The sequence below is a fragment of the Erpetoichthys calabaricus genome, chromosome 13 (assembly GCF_900747795.2).
Source record: "Erpetoichthys calabaricus chromosome 13, fErpCal1.3, whole genome shotgun sequence".
Classification (NCBI taxonomy): domain Eukaryota; kingdom Metazoa; phylum Chordata; class Cladistia; order Polypteriformes; family Polypteridae; genus Erpetoichthys; species Erpetoichthys calabaricus.
The window spans coordinates 21,135,722-21,160,440 of NC_041406.2; the positions used below are offsets into that span (position 1 = coordinate 21,135,722).

At 39.3% G+C, this 24,719-nt stretch overlaps 1 protein-coding gene across 3 annotated transcripts in view; it reads left to right on the forward strand.

Moving 5' to 3' along the window:
• Nucleotides 1–24,719, forward strand: part of LOC114664027 (uncharacterized) — a 50,318-nt gene that overhangs the window by 15,578 nt on the left and 10,021 nt on the right. For 2 of the 3 annotated variants that reach the window (XM_028818000.2, XM_028817999.2), the window contains exons 4-9: nucleotides 2,574–2,598; nucleotides 10,282–10,368; nucleotides 15,975–16,111; nucleotides 16,371–16,487; nucleotides 20,923–20,983; nucleotides 22,573–22,707. In XM_028818000.2, the coding sequence (XP_028673833.2) occupies nucleotides 2,574–2,598; nucleotides 10,282–10,368; nucleotides 15,975–16,111; nucleotides 16,371–16,487; nucleotides 20,923–20,983; nucleotides 22,573–22,707 (562 nt within the window). The remainder of the gene's footprint in view (nucleotides 1–2,573; nucleotides 2,599–10,281; nucleotides 10,369–15,974; nucleotides 16,112–16,370; nucleotides 16,488–20,922; nucleotides 20,984–22,572; nucleotides 22,708–24,719) is intronic. The other variant, XM_051935646.1, reaches the window with a different exon arrangement.

Consider the following 24,719-nt stretch of genomic DNA (forward strand, 5'->3'; position numbering starts at 1 on the left):
ATTGCGCCGCTTCTTTTCAACTTCAAATTGATTGTCAAACTATACTCAAGTTTATTAAAGTTTTTATTTGTAAGCATCCCACAGGCAAGTTCCAGTATACCTCTCTTTGATCCTTATTGTGTTACAACAGCAGCAGATTCTAAAGGAAACACCACACTTAGACTCGCCTGTAGGTCTTTTTATCAGGTTAATTGTATATAACTTGTTAATGCTTTAACACACATCTGTCCTAGGAAAAGTTAAGCAGCCATTTGTACAATTTCTGTTTGTTCCTTAAAATATAAGAACATATCTACGTGCTGCAGTACCTATTACATTCACCATTTTAATGAAAATATCTTCCGTTTAATGCTGGCAGTTTATACGTAAAGCTTGCATATTTATGTTAAATGTATAGCCTAATGACTGGTGGATGAAAACTGTCCCTCAATCTTGTGGAGTGAGTGCTAATGATCCTGTGCCATTTACCAGAATGGGACTTGTGCAGGACTGCGAACTATAGATGGTTAGCATAGATGGACACATCTGTGCTGAAGAAGTAAAGGTATGCATTGCCTTCTTGAGGACCGCTAAGATGTTATGTGCCCATTTCCAATCATCATCAATGATTACTGCAAAAAATCCAAAGCTGCTGTCTATTTCTATGCCATTTACTCTGATGTAGATTTTAATGTGGTCTGCCTCAGCTTTTAGAAGTCTATGACAAGTACTTTGGGATAAAAGACATTAAGGAAGAGATTGTGGTCTTTGCATTATTATATCAGGAGGAAAATCAGCAAATTTAATAATGGATTTGCAAGTGTGTCTGGTTGCACAGACTGTTGTAACCAAGGAGTACAGTAGGTAACTAAACACAATACCTTACTGGATCCATGTGTTCAAGACTGGTCTGGAGGATATCAAGTTTGCACACTTGTACAGAAAGAAAGGAAGGCCACAGAAATTAAAAAGCCAATAAAGAACCTTGGAGAATGTCATCCCCACTAACCCTGCAACCACTGTTTCACTGTACTTTTGGGAAGAGGCAAGAAAAACCTTTACTAGCCAGAGAGTTAAGACATGACTTTTACTGTACACTCTACTAGAGCTCTGTAAAGTATAACCTATGACTATTTGCTTAGGTTATCTTTTCAGCTCGGGTAAAAGAACATTTCTTGACCTTACTCCCTGGATTAAGAAGCTTGAACCTGGAAAGCTGTCATGCTTTCACTATGTTCCAAGTGACTGAAGACACTAATTCTCCTTCAGGCCATGTCACATGTGAATTTTCCAATGATTTTCAGTTGTAACGTTTCATTTATAAAATCTTAAGTTGGTGGGAGTTGGCTTTGCGCTTCCAAGAAGCCAGGTGTGTAATGTGAACTCCCCAGTGACTCATACCAACCAGTCCATGACTCCCTCTGACAGAATCAAACAGGTTTGATTTTATTAGCTGTTGTATGGTTGGGCTTGTGTGCGCGTGAACCGACAACCAGTGAATGCTCAGCTGAAAATCCAATGCATGTAATGCAACAACGAATAAGTATTTCAGGTGTTTTGGATCCAAAAAAGAGAACCTTGTCCATTTGTCTCTTTATGGTACCACAAGAAAAAGGAAAACAACTTAAAGGGGGGGGGGGGGGGGGGGGGGGGGGGGGGGGGGGGGGGGGGGGGGGGGGGGTGGGGGGGGGGGGGGGGGGGGGGGGGGGGGGGGGGGGGGGGGGGGGGGGGGGGGGGGGGGGGGGGGGGGGGGGGAGCTGCAAATCCGTCTGAACTAGCTGGATCTGTTAACCCCTCTCTGCAGCACATGTTGGCTGTCACAGAATGGGTCTAGTAAAAGCTGTGCTGGAAGGTGAGCATGAAGCAGGTAAATTAGACCTGCTCAGCGAATTTTGGGCTTTAGATTGGTCCAGTGATGAGGTCAGCAACTGCGAGTTGACCAGTTCTTACATTCCCCACAATGAAAAAGCTGTGTAAATGTAATACAGTCTTTAGTTTCCAATATAAACTGCACAGAGATGGTAAAGAAACATTAAAACAGATGCGATTCCTCACCAAGGAGCTGCCATTACATTTCTCTCGAGACTGAAGAGAGAAGCTAGAACGCATCCTTGAAGTGAGCAATGGTTACTCCTACCTTATACAGCCCATTTTTAGATGCTAGTTATTCTAGTTAGTACACGAGTTATTTTTAATATTGTAAAAATGTACACTTTAAATACTGTCCCCATATTGCTGAGTTAATAGCCTTATGTGAGCTGCATGCTTTAGCAGCATCAGGTAAACAGTACCTCCAAAAGTATTTGTCCTTGAGTGGCTCAGTGGACAAAATGTGTATATCCATTATTTGTATAACGTTTGGCTTTTTGGATGGGAATGCTTATCATTTACAAGTATTTTTTTTAATTACTTTGTTCTCTGCCTTGGAGTTGGCGGAGCCTCATAGATTACTGAAATGTTTCAGTACCTTGACGGTAGTAAAATAAGTCCTTGTCTGCAAACTGGACAGAATGAATTTTTATTTTGACTTGGTTTATGACTAATAAATTATTTTACTTGTTTTCTCGGATCCATCAATCTCCTTCATATGAAAGAAAGAGGATGTGCTTGTGGCTTGTGGTAAGTAGACTTATTTTTATTCTTAATAGTATACAGGATGTTTTAGTTTCTTGGAAATATTCCTCATACACTTGGTTTTGAGAATTTTCTTATTTATTACTACCACTGTCACATTTCGACTTCAAGTGATTATTCTAAGCTAGACTGCAGTGGAAGGTGGTGACCTAGTGGTTTTTTTTTTTTTTTTTTTTCTGCATATGTTTGTGTGTGGGACAATTTATTTATATAAATGTACTATATGATGGGGACCCTTTTAAATAAGGGAATTATGTCCTTTAGGTTAAAAGACCTCATGAGCATGGGAAAGGTGCTATATAAATAAAATGTGGTTGTTATTATTATTATGTAAGGAGAAACAAGGATTAATGGAACCACAGTTTAGCATACCATATGCCTAAAATGGAAAACTGTTGATCGTACAGGAACTTCCCTCATTCCCAGTTCTCTATATTTGTCTGATAGGCCATGGTTCCTCACGAACATTTATGTCTTGGATCTTAGAAAATCTATAAGCATGTGTTGCTAGCTTTCCAGTGCAATTTATATAATTTTGTAGTTTGACTTCTGTCCGAGTTCATTGATGATGAACATGGCCGGGTGGGGTGCATTAATTACAAGGGGACACAGTCACTTGGCACTTTTAGAACTGCCATTTAATCTATTGTGTATGTTGGTATATTTTGCAAGCAAATAATCATTGATAATAATCACATTTATTTTATACCTCCATATCCACTTCTGTTTTTGCTCAACAGTTGTTCTTTTGTGGACACTTCTAGAAATTTGTAGTCTCCAGTACAGTCAGCTTCTGGCCCCCATTTATACCTGTCATTAACACGATGTTGATCAGATAGCAGTTCTCACCATATTAAAAAATCGGGGAGTAAATGCACTTGTGATCAGATCATTCCGACTACATTCTGAAGTGGTCAGAAAACAGATACTGACTACTTTTAAAACCAAATGTATGTGCAAATGTGATTCAGTTTCTATAAAAGACAAAAGTGTCATGGGGTATGATCGAATAGATAGAACTTTTTTGGCCCCTTGGGGAAATTTACATTTTTACAGGAGCTCTTTACATAAATACTACATTAATAGGTAGTGAGTGTACATACACTGTATATATTTATCTATGGTCTGAACACACACCAGAATGATGAAAAAGTTGAAAGGAAAACCTCTGAACCGGCAGTCACAGTGAGGCATTATACTGGTGTATTCCTGTTGATAATAAAGGAGCCGAAGTAGTTTTTCTTGATACACATCTGCTGAATAATCAGTTGGTAGAAAGCCCTCAGTGTTGGTGTTAGAGAGAGGATGTACAGCTTTGTTCATAATGGCAGTCAGTTTTGTTTAAATTCTCTCCTTGTTACGTCCTACAGGAGGCCCAGAGTGTATGCCATACCTGTGCCTGCCCTTTTAATTAGTTAATTCAGTGGGCCTCTCTTGAAGTGGTGATTCCAGCCAAGCACACACAGGAGAGCAGACCATGCTGAGCTGTTTTATCTTTTAAAAGCAAGTGGAGAAATGGCTGTGGCTTGCATGAAGCTGATTTACCATTGTCCTTTATGCATTTGTCATGCCTTTGTAGTCATTCTGAAATATTGAATTTGTTTATGGCAGTTCGTTTTATCTTCTTTTCACATTGTCATTATAGACAGGTGTCATTTTAGACGGCGTAACCCTAGATGCAGTTACATAACTGCAGTGCGCTGTATGTAAAAATATGAGTATCCACTAAACAAGTGTGTTGAATGTATTGATTCCCCATGAAATTCATTGCCCTTTTGATCTAATATAAGCATCGGAGGTCATTACCATCTCTGATCTTTTTGTTCTGGTGCACCTTTGTGTTTGATTAATTTATCTTAGGCTCCATGTCAGCCACCATCATGTCCTCATGTGCCATTTTGTTAAGCCTTTATTCTTAGTTTACAGACCTTGTGTTGGTTTTTGTTTTACAGCGGTGGACTTTGTCTTAAATCTGACAGGGAGCTTTGTAAAATTGAAATTGAAAAACAATTTTTTGTTTTTCATAAATTCAAATAAAACCCAGGTTATTGACTTTTGACTGAAAGCAAAAAGGTGTCTGCATTATTTAAATCTAGGAAAAAATGTTTTCCACTGGTAAAGCAAGGTTGTGGAACTCTGCTTACTGCAGTATCTGAGAAATTGAAATTGTACGTTTTAAAGAGTTTATATTAGAATTTTTTTTTTTTTTTTAAATTGGCATTTCCATCATTTTGAAATGGAGAGGGGGCTTGTTTTCAATTTTTTTTGTCTTCCGTTTAAGTTGGAGAGTCCAGATACAGTGAGCAGTAGGGTTGAATGTTAAGTGAATTCATTTTCTCAGTAAAATTGAGGTTATTGTATTCATCTTGAGTTGGCTTTTGATTCTGAAGAAAGTTTTAGCATCACATTCAAAATCTTACAACAAAAGACAAAGGTTGCTAGTAGTATTTCAAATAGTATTTCATCCTTCAGTTAAAATTGTATAAAGAAACTTTGTCTTTTTTAAAACCAAAAAAAAAAAAGGTATAAAACCATCTCCTATGTAGAGTCTGGCTTTTTACTCGCATTAGTAAGATATTAGTAAAAGTACCATGGTACAAAAATAATAAGTTTATTAAATGTAGACATTCAAAGGCCTGCTTCAAAAGTTTTGTATTTGTAAGCTGTACATTATGTAGTAATAAAGTGGGATAAAAAATGTAGCATGAATTTTACTGCAATGGAGCAGCAGTTCGTCATGGTTTTGCTTATTTTTCTGTTTTATCTCCCCAACTTTCTAGTTTCCTTTTCTGGTTTGATTCATGCTAGTAGTAAAACTGTTGCATATTAAATAAACCGGGTCACCACCTCTAGAGTGCAAATAGTTAGTCACCGGTATTTTAACTTATTTAATGCTTGATAGACTCTCTTACAAAAACTCTTTACAGTTTAAATTTTAAAAAATAATGAGCTGTGTATTTTCTTGATTTTTAAAGAAGTTTCCCTTGTTGCAAATGTTTTGCATTGTCATTCCTGATTGTCCTAATACATATTTTAAACGCATTTAAGGACTCGGATGTTTAGTATTCAAGCACTGACAGCATTTATATATTTCATCCTTGAACATTAGTATTACTTTGCTCAGTTTATTGAGATGAGTACGTGCATTTTAAGTGTTTCAGAGCAACTCAGTTTTGTAAATTTTTGAGTTACTATCTCAAGCACAGTTTAATATGAGTTTTGTGCAAGAAGGTGAATCTCTGCTTTTCACAAATCAATACAGTCATTTGAAAAAGTTTGGGAACCCCTCTTAATTCTTTGGATTTTTGTTCCATTGGCTGAACTTTCAAAGTAGCAACTTCCTTTCTTTTAATATCTGACATGCCTTATGGACACAGTAGGATTTCAGCAGTGACATTAAGTTTATTGGATTAACAGAAAATATGCAATATGCATCATAACAATTAGACAGGTGCATAAATTTGGACACCCAACAGAGATATTATATCAATACTTGGTTGAGCCTCCTTTTGCAAATATAACAACCTCTAGATGCCTCCTATAGCCTTTGATGAGTGTCTGGATTCTGGATGGAGGTATTTCTGTCCATTCTTCCATACAAAATCTGTCCAGTTCAGTTCAATTTGATGGCTGCCGAGCATGGACAGCCTGCTTCAAATCATCCCATAGATTTTCGATGATATTCAAGTCGGTTGACTGTGACGGCCATTCCAGAACATTGTACTTCTCCCTCTGCGTGAATGCCTTTGTAGATTTTGAATTGTGTTTTGGGTCAACCCCTGTGTAACTTCAACTTTGTGACTGATGCTTGAGCATTATCCTGAAGAATTTGTTGATATTGGGTTTGGAGAAAAGCCAAGCAAAATGACACCTTTTATTGGCTAACTAAAAAGATTACAATATGCAAGTTTTCAAGGCAACTGGTTGAATTCATTCAACTCTCGACTTTATCAAGGGCCCCAGTCCCTGAATTAGCCACACAGCCCCACAGCATGATGGAACTGCCACCAAATTGGACAGTAGGTAACAGGTGTTTTTCTTGGAATGCAGTGTTCTTCCGCCATGCAAAGTGCTTTTTGTTATGACCTAATAACTCAAATTTTTGCCACATCAGTCCAAAGCGCTTTGTTCCAAAATGAATCTGGCTTGTCTAAATGAGCATTTGCATACAACAAGCGACTCTGTTTGTGGCGTGAGTGCAGAAAGGGCTTCTTTCTCATCACCCTGCCCTACAGATGGTTTGTGCAAATTGTGCTGAATTGTAGAACGATGTATAGATCCACCATCTGCAGCAAGATGTTCTTGCAGGTCTTTGGAGGTGATCTGTGGGTTGTCTGTAACCATTCTCACAATCCTGTGCATATACCGCTCCTGTATTTTTCTTGGCCTGTCAGACCTGCTGGGTTTAACAGCAACTGTGCCTATGGCCTTCCATTTCCTGATTACATTCTTTATAGTTGAAACTGACAATTTAAACCTCTGAGAGAGCTTTTTGTAGCCTTCCCCCAAACCATGAGACTGAACAATCTTTGTTTTCAGATCTTTTGAGAGTTGCTTTGAGGATCCCATGCTGTCACTCTTCAGAGGAGAGTCAAAGGGAAGCACAACCTGCTGTTGACCACCTTAAATACTTTTCTCATGATTGGACACACCTGTCTATGAAGTTCAAGGCTTAACGAGCTCATCACACCAATTTGGTGTTGCCAGTACTCAGCATTGAGCAGTGACAGGCATTCAAATCAGCAAAATTACAAGAGGACCCAAATTTTTTGCACAGCCAGTTTGTCACATTTGATTTCATTTCATACAACAAAATACTGCTTCACTAAAAATCTTTGTTCAGAAAACACCGCAGTACTCGGATGTTCGTAGGAAATGAAAGACATGCCACTGTTATCTTTTTTTTTTTTTTTTGTTTAAAGTAGTCAATTATTATGCAGGCTGAGAGGGGTTCCCAGACCTTTTCATATGACTGTATATCAGATGTAATCTTGTTAAAGGTTGTACCTTTTTTTACCATCTGACTTTAATGGTGTAAAGAAGAGGAACAACATGAGAAATTTTAAATCACTCTGTTCCTGTTACTCTGATTTTTCTGACTCTAAAGCATCTGTCATGTTAACGTTCCTTGATATGCCACCCTGAAAAGATTGAAGATCTGTATGAAATCTATAATGGAACTTGTGCTGTTGATTGTGTTGTGTTTAAATTTCAATACAATTGCTTACTTAATTCTGACATGAGACTGAATTTCACATGGTCCTCCCAAGATACCTGTACAGCAATGTGAAAATGTTGCATCACGTTTTGCAAACCTGTCATCTTCCATATGCTGAGAATGGAAATTGAGATTTCTGTTCTCCTCACTTGGCACTATTGACCTGCTAGCTATGTTTAATACTGGTTTAGTTTCTGAGGTAAGTTAATGTTTTTATTGCAAATTTTCAGTTGAAGAATTATCACCAAATATTTTTGTTACACTGTATGATTTTGAATGTTGCAGATCAAAAAAATGAATATGATGGCTTATCTCTGCACAGTATACAGTTGATGATTTTAACCCCTATTATCCAGGAGTAAAATGATGTGAGCAAGAGACTTCAATTTTTTATGGTCAATCAAAGCTTACCTGGTAAATGAATGCTAGAAAATTGTAGTACTGCTTTCAGCTTGCATCTAAGTTAATAAAGTCTCATCATTTTCTGAAGCTGCTTTTTCTGGTGAGGGTCTCGGTAGCAGCTGGCCAGGTAGGTCAGCCTAGACTTCCCTGTCCCCAACTATTGATTCCACTTGTTTGTGGGAATTTCCAGGCATTCCCAAGCCAGTCAAGAAGCTGATCCTTCCTATGAGTCTTGAATCTGCCTCAGTCTATGCCCAGTGAGATGTGCCCAAGGGAGAGCTGCCTAGGGGCATCCTTATGACATGCCCAAACTACTTCCGAATCGAGAAGTGAAAACTGAACTTCAGCGACTCTACTCGGGCTCTTCCGAATTGCTGAGCTTCTCACCTTATCACAGTGTGTCAACCTAGCTACCCTTCAAAGAAATGTATCTGCTGCTTGCAACTCACTCTTTTATTTTTTTCAGTTATTACCCCAGCTCATGACCATAGGCAAAGACAAGGATGTAGATCGACTGGTAAATATAGAGTTTTGTCTTTGGGTTTAGCTCTCACTTCACCATCACGGAGCCGGTGCAATGCTGCTCCAGTTAACTTGTCGATCTTGCATTCCCTTTGTCCATCACTTGTGAACAAGATCCCAAGGTACTTGAACACCTCCTCTAAGGGCAGTTGTTCCCTCCTAAGATGGAAAGAGCAATGCACTGTTTTCTTGCAGAGGGCAATGAACTTAAACCTGAACATGCTGATTCTCGTCCCAGCTACTTCACACACCCAGAGGTGTGCTGGAGAGTACATGGGAGTATGTTAAATCTGTCTACATGTGTTTTGTAGATTTGAAAAAAGCATATGACCATGTCACGCAGCATGTATTGTGTGAGGTGCTGCAGGAATATGGGGTAACAGCGCTGCTCTTGTGTGCAGCTTGTTCCTTATATGATTGCAATGAGTGTTGTCTGAGTACTTGGTGTTAAGTTCACTGTGGGTGTCATGCTCCATCAAGGCTGTCTCTTGTCATGACTCCTGTTTGTGATTTTCACAAACAGGATATCAAGATGAAGCCAAGGATGTGAGTGTGTCCAGTTTTGGAGGCTTAGGGATAGCACCATTGCTTTATGCAGATGATGTTGTCCAGTTTGCCTCATTGACTGTGACCTTTGGCAGGTATTCACTATAAAATGTGTGAAGTTGACAAAGAGAAAAATACAATTCTGCTGTTCATTTTTTTTTTTTTTTTGTTTTTTTTTTTTTTTAAATAGACACAATTATGTGTTGCAGCATAAAGTGGCCTCTGTCATCTGTCTTTTACAGGTTAACTTTGATCCTATTATGTGTAATCTTTAGGGTTACCAGAAAGTGTGGTGGTTAATTTTTTGCACTTAAAAATTGTAAGTAATTTTATTTTACTCAGGTTTCTTCAACAGTTTCTTTTGCTTCTACTAGAAAAAGTTGACACTGAATTTTCAACAACTGAATAATCTGTTTTTTCCACCTTGTTACAAAATTGAACCTGATTTTTTTATCAGAGACATTCGGGTAAATAATCCGTTTTTAGTTCTGTAGTACAACAAACTAAGGATGGCAAGTTGTTACCGGCCTAAATGGATGTCATACAAGTAAGTTATGAGTATTCTGTGGCCAAAACTGAAGTGATCCGTTTTTAATCCACTAAAAACGTGATTGCTACTGTCCACAAAAACAAAATGAAGTACTTAAAACCTGGTTGTTCATATTAATACAGTTTATGGGACTGTATTGTGTAAATGCAAATGAATGAACATGCAAATCAGTCTACTAAGACCAAAGGTATGTTTACGTTTTTTTGTGAACAATAAATGCTATATATTCAACTTTGCTTGTCAAGTTTGATGAAAACTGCAAGTTGGACTGAGACCATTTAAAAATCATATAGCTTTGAAATCATGTGTGTGTTCATGCATAGTCTTTTAATAAGATATTGTATGTAATTTTCTTTTTGGGTTGAGGCTCCCATCAATCAGTTGGATTAGTATCTAGTATTTAATTTGTTCCTGTGTTCATATTTAACAGGGAAGCTCAGAAGAGATTATAGACTGCCGAAATGGGAAAATATGAATGATTATTTTGATTATCTTCAGTTGGGTGAACCATTAATTGGTAAGTTGATACTCATTGCACATTTTTTGAATATTTGCAATAAGAAGTGAACATTATGAAAAATCTGATTGTACTGTCCTATTCAGATAGACAAGTGGAGAAAAATCTATTTTATGTGCATGTATACATAGCCTAATATAATTGAGTAAACAGATTCTGATAATACATTTTTGACTTGTTTAGCTTTGATATCTGACCTTAACATATTTTCTATAACCATGTAAGTACTTTCTCCTTTTATCACTTTTAATCCTCAGTTTTAAAAATTATGGGTTTGCTACTTCACTCAGTCCATGTAGGTCCACAGCAGGTAAAGATTTCTGATCCACCCTAGACCCTTTTTTTTTAATATTGGAATCCCTCTCCTAATTAAGGATACTCTTATTTGCTGTATCAGACCTATATTGTGTCATTACAGAGTGGCACAATAATGTTAATGTTTTATAGGAGTTAAAAAATATCAATCTTCTAGATGTGTTGATTTGCTTTGTTACTTATTTTGAAATGCCTTTATTATATAACTATTTACCTGCTAATGATTTTTACAGGTCAAATTTTTATTGAAATAGCTGCTTATCTTTAGCATTTTCCCCTCCTTTAACCGCCACCTTATCGTAGTGGAGGGGCTTGCGTGTCCCAATGATCCTAGGAACTCTGTTGTCCGGGGCTTTATGCCCCTGGTAGGGTCACCCAAGGCAAACTGGTCCTAGGTGAGGGATGATACAGAGCGCGGTTCAAACCTCCTATGATGAAAGAAAACTTTGGACAGCGTTTTCCCTTGCCCGGATGCGGGTCACCGGGGCTCCCCTCTGGAGCCAGGCCTGGAGGTGGGGCTCGATGGCGAGCGCCTGGTGGGCCGGGCCTGCACCCATGGGGCTCGGACGGGCACAGCCCGAAGAGGCAATGTGGGTCCCCCTTCCCATGGGCACACCGCCTATGAGAGGGGCCAAGGAGGTTGGGTGCAGTGTGACTTGGGTGGTGGCCGAAGGCGGGGACCTTGGCGGTCCGATCCTCGGTTACAGAAGCTGGCTCTTGGGAGGTGGAATGTCACCTCTCTGAAGGGGAAGGAGCCTGAGCTAGTGCACGAGGTTGAGAGGTTCCGGGTAGATATAGTCGGACTCACATCGACGCACAGCTTGGACTCTGGAACCAATCTCCATGAGAGGGGCTGGACTCTCTACCACTCTGGAGTTGCCCCCGGTGGGAGGCGCCGAGCGGGTGTGGGTATACTTATTGCCCCCCGACTTGGAGCCTGTTCATTGGGGGTTTACCCCGGTAGACGAGAGGGTAGCCTCCCTCCGCCTTTGGGTGGGGGGACGGGTCCTAACTGTTGTTTGTGCATATGCACCAAACAGCAGTTTGGAGTCTCTGGTGGGGGTGCTAGAGGGTTTACCTTCTGGGGACTCCCTCGTTCTGCTGGGAGACTTCAATGCTCACGTGGGGCAATGACAGTGAGACCTGGAAGGGCGTGATTGGGAGGAATGGCCCCCCCGATCTGAACCCGAGCGGTGTTTTGTTATTGGACTTCTGTGCTCGTCACGGATTGTCCATAACGAACACCATGTTCAAGCATAGGGGTGTTCATATGTGCACTTGGCACCAGGACACCCTAGGCTCAGTTCGATGATCGACTTTGTGGTCGTGTCATCGGACTTGCGGCCACAAGTCTTGGACACTCGGGTGAAAAGAGGGGCGGAGCTGTCAACTGATCACCACCTGGTGGTGAGTTGGCTTCGATGGTGGGGGAGGATGCCGGTCAGGCCTGGTAGGCCCAAACGTGTTGTGATGGTCTGCTGGGAACGTCTGGCAGAGCCCCCTGTCAGAAGTAGCTTCAACTCCCACCTCCGGCAGAACTTCGACCACATCCCAAGGGAGGTGCGGGACATTGAGTCCGAATGGGCCATGTTCCGTGCCTCAATTGTTGAGGCAGTTGACCGGAGCTGTGGCCGTAAGGTGGTTGGTGCCTGTCGTGGCGGCAATCCCCGAACCCGTTGGTGGACACCGGCGATGAGGGATGCCGTCAAGATGAAGGAGTCCTACAGGACCTTTTTGTCCTGTGGGACTCTGGAGACAGCTGATAGGTACGAGCAGGCCAAGCGGAATGCGGCTTTGGTGGTTGCTGAGGTAAAAACTCGGGCGTGGGAGGAGTTTTGGGAGGCCATGGAGAACGACTTTCGGACGGCTTCAAGGAGATTCTAGTCCACCATCCGGCGTCTCAGGAGGGGGAAGCAGTGCAGTGTCAACACTGTATATGGTGGGGGATGGTGCGCTGCTGACCTTGACTCGGGACATTGTGGGTCGGTGGGGCGAAGTACTTCGAAGACCTCCTCAATCCCACTTAACATGCCTTCCAATGAGGAAGCAGAGCCTGGGGACTCGGAGGTGGGCTCCCCCGTCTCTGGGACTGAGGTCACCGAGGTGGTCAAAAAATTCCTTGGTGGCATGGCCCCGGGGGTGGATGAGATACGCCTGGAGTTCCTCAAGGCTCTGGATGTTGTAGGACTGTCTTGGTTGACATATCTCTACAACATCGCATGGACATCAGGGACAGTGCCTCTGGATTGGCAGACTGGGGTGGTGGTCCCCCTCTTTAAGAAAGGGGGACCGGAGGGTGTGTTCCAACTACAGAGGGATCACACTTCTCAGCCTCCCTGAAAAAGTCTATTCGGGGGTCCTGGAGAGGAGGGTCCGTTGGATAGTCAAGCCTCGGATTCAGGAGGAACAGTGTGGTTTTCGTCCTGGTCGCGGAACAGTGGACCAGCTCTACACCCTTAGCAGGGTCCTAGAGGGTGCATGGGAGTTTTGCCCAACCAGTCTACATGTGTTTTGTGGACTTGGAAAAAGGCATTCGACCGTGTCCCTCGGGGAATCCTGTGGGAAGTACTCAGTATGGGGTACCGGACCCCCTGATAAGGGCTGTTCGGTCCCTGTACGATCGGTGCCAGAGCTTGGTCCGCATTGCCGGCAGTAAGTCGAACCCGTTTCCAGTGAGAGTTGGACTCTGCCAGGGCTGCCCTTTGTCACCGATTCTGTTCATAACTTTTATGGACAGAATTTCTAGGCGCAGCCAGGGCGTTGAGGGGGTCCGGTTTGGCGGACTCAGGATTGGGTCACTGCTTTTTGCAGATGATGTCCTGTTTGCTTCATCAGGCCGTGATTTTCAGCTCTCTCTGGATCGGTTCGCAGCCGAGTGTGAAGCGGCTGGGATGTGAATCAGCACCTCCAAATCCGAGACCATGGTCCTCAGCCGGAAAAGGGTGGAGTGCCCTCTCGGGGTTGGTAGCGAGATCCTGCCCCAAGTGGAGGAGTTCAAGTATCTCGGGGTCTTGCTCACAAGTGAGGGAAGAATGGAGCGTGAGATCGACAGGCGGATCGGTGCGGCGTCCGCAGTAGTGCGGGCTCTGCATCGGTCTGGCGTGGTGGAAAAAGGAGCTGAGCCGCAAGGCGAAGCTCTCAATTTACCAGTCGATCTATGTTCTTACCCTCACCTATGGTCATGAGCTATGGGTAGTGACCGAAAGAACGAGATCGCGAATACAAGCGGCTGAAATGAGTTTCCTCCGCAGGGTGTCTGGGCTTTCCCTTAAAGATAGGGTGAGAAGCTCAGTCATCCGGGAGGGGCTCAGAGTAGAGCCGCTGCTCCTCCGCATCGAGAGGAGTCGGATGAGGTGGCTCAGGCATCTGATCAGGATGCCTCCTGGACGCCTGCCTGGTGAGGTGTTCCGGGCACGTCTAACCGGAAGGAGGCCCCGGGGAAGACCCAGGACACGCTGGAGGGACTATGTCTCTCGGCTGGCCTGGGACACCTTGGGATTCTCCCGGAAGAGCTAGAAGAAGTGGCCGGGGAGAGGGAAGTCTGAGTATCTCAAGCTGCTGCCCCCGCGACCCGACCTCGGATAAACGGAAGAGGATGGACGGATCTTTAGCATTTAGTGTATTATCTTTTTCAGTTGTCATTTGGGAACAATTAAGAGTTCATGTTTGAGAGATATGTATAAAAAGTAAAGTCGTGCTTATAAAATCTGTTGGGGGTGGGGGGGGACACATTTCACATTAAATTCTTTCTTACTAATCAGTTATTTAATTTCATGAGGAATTTAACTAGAAGCATTGCTGAGCTACTTCATAGTCATTATCAGTTTTGTAATCATTAGCCAGCAAATGATTACAAAGTTGGATTTTTTTTTTTTTTTTTTTTTTTTTTTTTTTTTTTTTAATAACAGCCAAATCTTTCAGAGTAATACTTGGTAAATCCCTTTTAAAGAGCAAATCAACCCCTCATTTCTGGGTTATGTATTAAAAAGCAGGAGTAGCCAAGAAGAAATGGAAAACTGACTGCTGACTAAACCTGAAACCCATCTTAAGTTGAAACAAGTTCTATTTGAAGACATTTGTGAACTTTAAGACAATTGAGAGATTTTTGAAGCATGTTTCATGATATCTAATATTTCAAAATAATTTTCTGTGTATTTCTAGATACCGCAAATACACCATGAGTATCTGCACACTGATGTCCTATGCATTTTAAGATATCTGGAATTGATTAAAGTTAACTTAAAATCACTTCTTGCAAAAGTTTTTTTTTTTTTTTTTTTTTTTTTTAAATAGGACTTCTCTTGAAATGCACTCTAGATATCTCAAAATAGACCTGAAGGTGTTTTCATATAATTGGAAATGCATTTGAGATGCTTGTTTTAAAAGATATTCAGATGTAGTAGTCCCCCTGTATCTGCAAGGGGATATGTTCCATAGCCCCCCTCTCTCTCACAAAAAAAAACAGTTGCCATTCTTTGCTCCTCTTGTGATGAAAAGTGATGATGGACTGCAGAAGATACAATGCCTGTTGTCATGAGATGAAATGAGGTCAGTGTTGCAGGCATTATGGTGTAGTGTAGTTTATTGACCATCTGACAAAATGTCGGAAGGGTCACCAGCTTCGTGATCTTTTAACACTGAATGATTCAGATGAGATAAGCCTGCCTCCGTCTTTCTGGAGAACCTGGGATAATTTTTGAAGCACTGAAACTGCAGGCTCACATGTGTAAGTGTCAACTTTCGAATTCCCAGAATCACTTTCGGTTTCACTGACCATTTCAGTTTCACTGCCTGAAGACAGATTCACTTCATCATCACTGTTGATAAGAGGTGTTTCTTACAAGACACCATTATGAGGCAAGGAGAAGATGCCTATATACCATTGCCTGGGAAATGCTTGGGCTTGACGATTACACAAGACACATCTATATTGTTGCCCAAGTCACGCTCAGTACTAACACTGTTGGTACCTTTTGCAACCCAAGTAATCCTCTGGTCTTATATGACACGCATTTATACTGTTGCCTGAGTGACACTTGGGACTAACGCTTTTAGCACTGTGTTTACACCCTGAGTAACACTTGGGTCTAATGCTGAGGTGGTTAAAGTCTGCATTATTAACTGCTTTGTTATGGCAGAAAACTGTGTTTAGTAAAATATTTTTTTAATGTTTTAGACAACTTGTTTAATTGTATTATCTAGCAACTCTTAGCTTCATCTCCTGTATACTTAAAGGTTGTGTTCATTATTGATTTTTTTTTAATATAACTTTGATGTTTTGGCTTGTCTAGGATTGCAGCATGTTGCTGAAGTTGATGTTAAGCCAGGTGAAGTTCCTAAGTTCATGTGTAGACTCTGCTTTTTAGAGGCAGAAATGGCGGATGTTGCGTTGCATATTGTTGGAAAGAAACACAGGAAGAAATATTTGGTAAGCATGTATCGCTTTACTTTATTTATGCTTATGTTAGCTTTATGTGTTACAAATAGTTCAATCCTGCAGTATATGTGTACTGGTCAGATTTGAATCTATATAAATTACTAGCATCAAAAACAACTCATTTTAGAAATGAGATTTTTACATGTCTTATGTACCTTTTTATTTATCACAGTGAATATCCATTTGTTTTGCTTTTGTAAAAATTTTTCAAATAGAGCACTGAACTTTTTTTTTTTTTTTCCCTTTACAGGAAACTCATCGACCAGACTTGGTTACTTGGGGAGCAGACAATACCCCACAACTCGGTAAAATCATCAGAGCTCAAGCAGAGCTGCTCGAACAACAAGAAGGCAGGGGTGAAGTTGAGGTATATATAATCGTGTAGCTTGCTTTTGCTAGTATTTTTATTCATCCATTATCTTTAGGTTACATATTTATTCTATTACCCATATTCAAATAAACACTCCGATCCAGGTATTGACAAAAAAAAATCTAGTTTTGGCCTGAAACATTTTTATGTGTCTTCCAGTAATTGTCCACAGTATCTTTTATTTTTTTTCTTTACTAAGTTGCTAGTGACGGACAAAATATGAGCTTTTTTTTTTTCTTTCTAGACACCTGTTCACATTATATGGGACAACATACGCTTATACTTCCAGTAACATGGATGTGTACAGCTTAACACCACAATGACAGTAATAATAATAATAATAATTCATTACATTTATATAGCGCTTTTCTCAGTACTCAAAGCGCTATCCACACAGGGAGGAACCGGGAAGCGAACCCACAATCTTCCACAGTCTCCTTACTGCAAAGCAGCAGCACTACCACTGCGCCACCTGAAAGAAAAATGTCCCCAGTAGTGTGCTCGGGTGCCTGAGGTGACTGTAAAAAGCAATGAAAGAAGACATGAATATTCCTGCTAGTCATAAATTTTTCTCTTTTTCTGTTCATTAACCCTGTTGGTTCATGTTGAGTCCTCTCCACAAGCCCACTCATGGCAAAGTTAACTAACAGTTACTGGCTGCAAGAAAACTGGATAGTGTGCTTTATGGAGGTAGTGGTAGGTATTTTGCTGTAATCATTTATTAGCTTGGATGTTGGTTAGCGGCCTAATTATTATAAATACCTTAAGTACAGCATAATGAACTGATGTGTTTTTGAGAAATTTAAAACCCAAGTTTGCTGTCATAGATTGACTGCTGAGGTTGTCAGCAAGACCAAACTTTGAAAACCACGGTCATATTTTTGTTAGTCGCTAGCCTAGTTAACCCATTCATTCATAAACCATCATCCAAAAATCAGATTACTGTGGGCATACAGTACATGTAATTCTTTGTCAATTTGTGTTGCAAATGAAAGTCGCTTTATTTTTTTCTTATTGCCTTTTTAGTTAATATAACATCTGTATTTGTGATTGGTAGATTGGCCTCTTTAATAATTGTTGGCTGCTGTTATGATGATGATGGTGGTTCTATTGTTCAGGTTTGTGGCAGGTTTCATAGTAGCCAGCCTTCAACAGCTACAGTAAATGAGAGGAATTATGAAGTCAGCAGCACTCAAAGGCCAGAATCTGGGGAAGCTGTACAAGCATAATATTAGATTGAACTGGAATGTCAAAATCATATTTTAGTATTTTAGTGACAGTCATACTTTTAAATTAACTATTAGTGTTGTATGTAATTTTTGGGGCATTTGTTTGCCACCACCTCTATATTCCATAGGCCACGATTTTTATTTAATATTGATGCCATTTTTGTTCTTGATTATTTCAGACATTGATTCCTAATCCATTTTACCTCCTACATTGTATGTGAAATGCTTTTGAACCAGTTTTTTTGGTTCTCGACCATCTCCACACTTCTGTGTGCCCCAGTTTATATCTTGTAGCCTATACCTACTGCATTTACTCTTTTCTTGCACCAATCTGCTGCTAAAAACACACACTCCTATTTCTCACTATTAGTATGTTTTTAAAATATGTGCCTGTTTTTTTTAAACTGCAAGAAAAAGCCTAATATTGAAGGGTGAATTTGTAGGCATTGTCATTAAAATCAAGGAATAATAACAATATTACATTTTATTTATATTGCACCTTTTCCTTGCTCAGGGCAATTCACGGATACAAAAACAGAAGAAATCCATGTACAAATAACACGTTGTGTAGGCTTTAATGTAGAAATACAAATTTTGATTTTACAATAACCCACATTAAGACTGTTGAAGTTTTAGAGCCAAACGCTGGAAGGACATTAGCTATTCAATAGGTATTCAATTGATCTTCAGTTCTAACAATTAGACAACCCCAGAAGCTTCTGCAAAATAATTGCATCTAGATAGTCTCCTTATTTGGAGATAACAACTTGTCACTTTTTTATCCATTTGCTTAACATATTGAGATTACATCCATGTTGAATCAGCTTTATGTTAGAACAGCAATATTAGAGCGTGTTTCAATATAGCTGAGGTTTGGTACATTGACAATAATGTGATCAAAAACCCTGAGCTTTATGGCATACTTAAGAATTAGCAGTGTGGATGAGCACGGCCTGGGGAGGTCATTATCACCTGTGGATATGCTTTGAATGGTACAGCATGCCAAAGTTTTTAAAATTATTACAGTCTGAACATTTGCTATTGACAAAGTGTTTTAACATAGAGAAGTTCATCACAAGAGTGTTTCAGCATAATGGAAATCCAATCGTTATTCAGGAAATAGTAAATCTGATAGAGGAAAAACATTATATGAGCATGATGGAGCGGCACATCAAATAATGGTTGAGCATAGGTGACTGCTGACAGTGACCCAGAGGAAGTACAGACTGATGGTCTTGGTGTTTTTGGTGCAGCAAAATATGTGAAATAATACTAAAAGATGCACAGAAAAGTAATTGCCAGAGAAAGGCAGACTTAAAGTGTCTTAGTGGTCTACTGTAAGTATACACACACAAGCTGATGTCAGGGGTGTAAGAGTAATGATCTGCTGTACATTCTGTAATGTGCCAGAGTACACTAGAACATTTTTCTCCACAGAGGACTATAGTTTTTAAAAAACTGATTTTTGCTGAATTTTAGAATGTTTCACACACATGATCTGATGTAATCAAAGTGGAGAGTCTACTGAAATCTCATGTTTTGTTGGGCTGCAATATTCCTAAGTTCTTGTGGATGTCCATACTTAATGTGTAACCCAGTTTTGTGCCCCTGTGAAATTTTTTAACTGGGTTACAGTTAAGGATTTCATAGTCTGAGCATGTATTAACAGGCAGCAGCCATGGGTAGAAGATAGCAGGAGTATCTGCAAAGCTAAATTTCCTGAGGCAAATCTGGTTGAAATAGACTGTCTCAATATATCAGGATTCACTAAATGTATGTTGATGAGTTGAACTACAGTAGAGTTAATCCATTAAAAGTAACGTGTTAAGTAATTCAGTTGCTTTTTAAAGTAATGAGTAACCTAACGCAGTGCTCCTTTCATTAAGAAAAATATCAAGGTTTTTAATTTCCCCTTAAAATATATGTGCAAGGGCAATGACCTGTTTAAGTGTTCCACAGCCACAATGAGATATTGAATGAGTGGGTTTACATGCACATACAAACTCAGGATCAGAAGGCAGAAATCGGGTTTCTTAAAAAAACCCGTTTTCATGCATGAGGTGCCCTTATGGAGTTCTCCTTTGGCAGAACTGGGTGTAAGGTAAGAATCAAACTTTGCAGGCCTCAGTCACATAGCCAAGAAGAAGAGTGTCCTGTGCAACTTGGTAACAAGCCTATTAACAAAGTGTTAGTTTTAGTATAGTTTTCACCCAGCTATACGGCGTTGTCATTGGTGGCTCAGTCTGAGGACATAAAACAAAATGATCATGGTTTGACTGTGTTTCTGGCAAGTTTTATGAAGGTTCATGCAGTGTATGGACTTAGGATTTAATACAAAATGCTGGCCAGTCAAATGTGAAGTTTTTCAATTCAAAGGTAACACACTCTTTGGAACACGTTTTAATTTTATATGAAGTACGTGTGTAACATAGTTACTGTTTTGTAAGTAACAAGTAATATAATGAAGGTACTTTTAAAAGTAAAGTTTCTCCCACACTGCTTAGGAGACACAACCTCCATGCTTGCTTTTGGATTCACGGCCGCCAATGTCTTTTTTTGTTAATGCATTTCTATGTCATTGGAGCATTTTGCCAAAGGAGAACTCCATAAGAGTGCTCATGCATGCAAATGGGGTTTTTTTTTTAAGAAACCAGATTTCTGCCTTTACTGGGTTACTCGCCTGATCCTGGTTTGTATGTGCATGTAAACACACTCAATTGGAACACTTAAACAGGTCATTGTCCTTGCACATATAGTTTAAGGGCATATTGAAGTTGCCTCATTGATTTTGTAGACATGATAAAGGTTTATATACTATGGTATCTTATAGAATGTACTACATGAGTTTTTATTTATTATAAGCCCATTTTATTGTTCTCAGTGTTTACAGTCATCATAGACTTGAGCTAGTCTGTTTCTCTTGGCAACCATTCTATGTGAAACATTTGCTGAGCCCACCTTGGACATATTTAGAAGTCAGTTTAGAGTTTTATTGTTTTTAATTTTTTTTTTCTTGTATTAATGTTGCAACCAAATAAATTATAAAGTGTTCAAATATATTATCGTGTGACACCTGTCACAAACATAAATCAAGGCAAAGGTAATATATTGTTGTTTAAATGCTACTGGCTTTTATTATTTATTTTAGTAAAATTATGGAAAAATGTTATTTACTTTTAATGAACAATTTCTTTTTCTTATAGCAGTCCAAAAAGAATGCCAATTCTATGCAGGAGCAGAAACCAAAAGTTGGATACCTTAAGTGTGAGTTTTTATTTGTTCTGGTGATGTTTCATCATTTTGAATTAAGTCTGAAATTGAATATGTTTAGAATGAATGTGCAGTAATATGCAAAACAAAAATCTTTCATATAGACCAGAAAAAATAACGCTGGTTTAACAAAGCGTGTGTGTGGTGTTTGGTTTGGCTCACTATTTTCATAGATATTAACTGTTTAATTACTACAAACATTAGTTCCATTTATAAATGTATAGGTGGTGGAATACACTAGAATGTCTTTGCCAGTACCGATCAATACATGGATCACCTCACAAAATGCTGTTTGAGTTTAGCATGATCAATAATTGCTTGATATTGCTACATTTACCATTTTCCACCAACCACTGATAAGTCATGGCAAATGCAGTCCTTAAGATGCTTCAAAGATGGTGACAATATTGAGTTTCCTCTGCAGCCCTTGGATTGTGATTGTGCACAGCCCTGACCTTGTGCAAGAAGCGAGAAATTGTGCTTCCTAGTGAACTGCAAAACAAAATGCAGTAATATGCAAAATAGTACAAAGAATAAGCGGGATGGTCACACTGCACTCTATGATAATATGAACGGGGCCTTAGAATACAGTCAATTTTACTGGTGTGTCATGGATTTACCTGCATTATGCTGTTGTGAAAATAAGTTTTGGAAAATGCAGAAGTGTGATGGAAGCTTGAAGCATTATTATTTGTGAATACAGACATCTACATTTCCACAAGAAGGTGGGAAAAGCTGTATTCTGCTGCATAGGCACATTTAACGTATTGTTTCAGTGAAAAATCTATTTCCTTTAGAAGACCAACACCTAGATTCTGTCAGAACTTGCAGCAAGTGATTTATAGTTGGCCCTGGTAGAGCATTACTTAAAAGATAAAACAATGTATGCTTTACATTGTCTGTGGCACCTTATTGACGTGAAGCTGTTGTACGTATCCTTACAGTGGTATGAACACTTGACTAAGACATTACTTTAATCAAGTCTTAAGTGAAGACATTTTAATATTTTGTCCCCAGTTAAACAATTTTTAGATGTAGGTATTACTGACACCTCATTTAAGCAGTAGTGATAAAAGCTGCATTCTTTTAAAATTTAGCTCAGGCGGATAAACTGAATATTCATGTTCTGTTGTATTTTTTTGTATGAATACAGCATTGTGCAGGGTCCAAACCATTGTAACACCTGCTACCAACCTTCACTGCCAGACTGAAGTTTGGTTATTAGTGTGCAGTTTTGAGTAGTTTCAAAAAATAATACTTTAGTCCTTTTTTTTTAAAATATACAATGTAATTATGATCACTGAAATAAATGCATTTGCAGCTAGTTTTGATACTGTGGTATTAAGTATAATGTTGGTTACAATTAGTTTCATTGGGTGACAGCCTGACAAGAATGACCATTTTGTTAAGTTTTCCGTTATTTATTTACTATTTGTCTGATAATGAATTAGTGACCATTTCTTACATTGAGCATTAATAACCCCTTTTTTGGTGATCCCTAGAAATATATGTTGTGATTTGGAATTATTTTCATAAATCTTTGAATAGCTGACTCTGAATTTTTTTTTTCTCTTTTCCAACAGCATTGTTAGGCAAAATGAGGAAGACCGCATGGAATTCATCTGATGAACCATTGTCAATTAGAAAAGTCCTTGATCAGTTAACAGCCTTTGCAGGAAATCTGTCTGGTTCTCGTTCTTCTGTGGGTCTGGCAAGAGGTGGTTAAAAATCAATAAGAATTAATTATAATTAAGGGGGTAAATCTGTTAAAGTAGCTGTTGAAAAAATATGCACACACACAACCCATGTATTGCACCCTTTGACCTTTGTCCAGATTGAGTTACAGTAAAGGATTATAAAAGTTAGAAGTACATTTTGTCTTTAATCTAAGCAAAAAACTCAGTGTCAAAATGGAAGTCTATAGATTTATTGAACTTCTAAACTAAACCAAGAAATATATTCATTTGCTTTGCTAAACTGATGTTGAGGAAAGCCGCTCTATTTTGAAATTACCTCGTAAACCATATGCAGTTAAGATGTTTAAGTACTTCGGTTCCTGGAGTGGCACACAGCTGGTGCTTGGAACAGCTTTAGAAAAAGAAGAAAAAAGATGAATGAGCATTAATTTACAAATCTACTGTCTAAAGCAGCAGTTCAGGGTAGGGGTGGGCGGTATGACCAAAATTCTATATCACGGTATTTTTCTAAATTATCCCGGTTTCACGGTATTCGACGGTATTTTTTTCCCCATGCATGAGTGGATGTTAGCCAGTAATTACAGTGGAAAATGTGGTTAAGAATAACCTATTCCACTGTCAAGAGTATTGTACATTGTACAAAAAATTTTTTTTAATGTGCACACAAGTATTAATACAGTTTTGCATTGCCCCATAAAGTGATAGTTTTCAAGGGGGTGGCACTAATGGAGAAGGTATCACATTGCATGACAGATGCAGTCAAAATATAGAACCTTTTTATTGAGCAAATTTTGCAAAAACTAATTTTGACAACATATTTTCAACCATACAAAGAGGCATTTAGACTTAGTAAAATATCCAGAAGTGCTTGTCAAAAATTGTATTGCACCGAATATGTCTTAGAAAAGGAATAAATAGTAAATATTTTTTGTAAACCAACTACACTTTCTGTTAATGTTAACAATCTCTGTCCACTGACACGTTAAAGTGACTTTTTAAACAACTTTATCATCATTAAACTGCATAATATTTAAACTAATAAATAATAACAATAAAATAAATAATAGTATTATTACTGATAGTTGCACTATTACTTGAAGACTTCAAGCCCAGGTGCATTACACAGTATTCACCAAATGAAAGTAAAATACAACAAGTGCAACTTGGTGATGACATCTTTACCAACTGAACCATCATTTAGGCAAACTGCATTGATATGGACCTTGCTTCAAGCTAAGCTATACTGGGAAGAAAAAAACAAACTATATGTCGAGAACAAAGTCAACATTTCCACTTTATTCTTGCCGTTTGTCGAGATTAAGTCGACATTTCCACTTTATTCTTGCCGTTTATGTTGAGATTAAAGTCGACATTTCCACTTTATTCTCTTTGTTTACTTCATAATTAAAGTAGAATGTCGTAAACTAAACTTCTTCCTAAAATCAATGTTTAATCAATTACTTAATTTACCCCGTCATAAATTAATGCAGGACATTAAATGCTTTGTGTTACGTTCCCCAACCCAGTGGTTAATCACTACGCTTCTTAAACTGACTTCCTCCGCACTAAGAGAAGACAGCGATCACCATACAGAATCCATTCACTTAATGATATTCCTGCTTTCTGAAGTATTTAGAATGCTAAGATAAATACTTGATATCATTTTCATGATGAAATGCATTAAAGCAGGTATTACACATGCACGGTAGTGAGGCGGTAGTGCTGCTCCCTCGCAGTAAGGGGTCCCCAGGTGTATGTTCAGTGTAGAGAACTTTATGGCAGGTGTGACGAGGCTCCGAAAAACTGGATGTATGAATAGCTATCGCACAGGTTTAACTTAAATATTGTGTAAATGTTGGGTTTGTGATCTGCTGGTCGGAGACACGAACACATAATTCAATGCATGTTCTTCTGAGTGGGCTATCTTTATTGCATGCATGCTGTCTCTATCTGACGTAGGCTACCAAAACCCCAGTTTTTTTCTTTCACCACGTAACCAATCACCACACGATAAACGTCTTTGTGAAATTAAA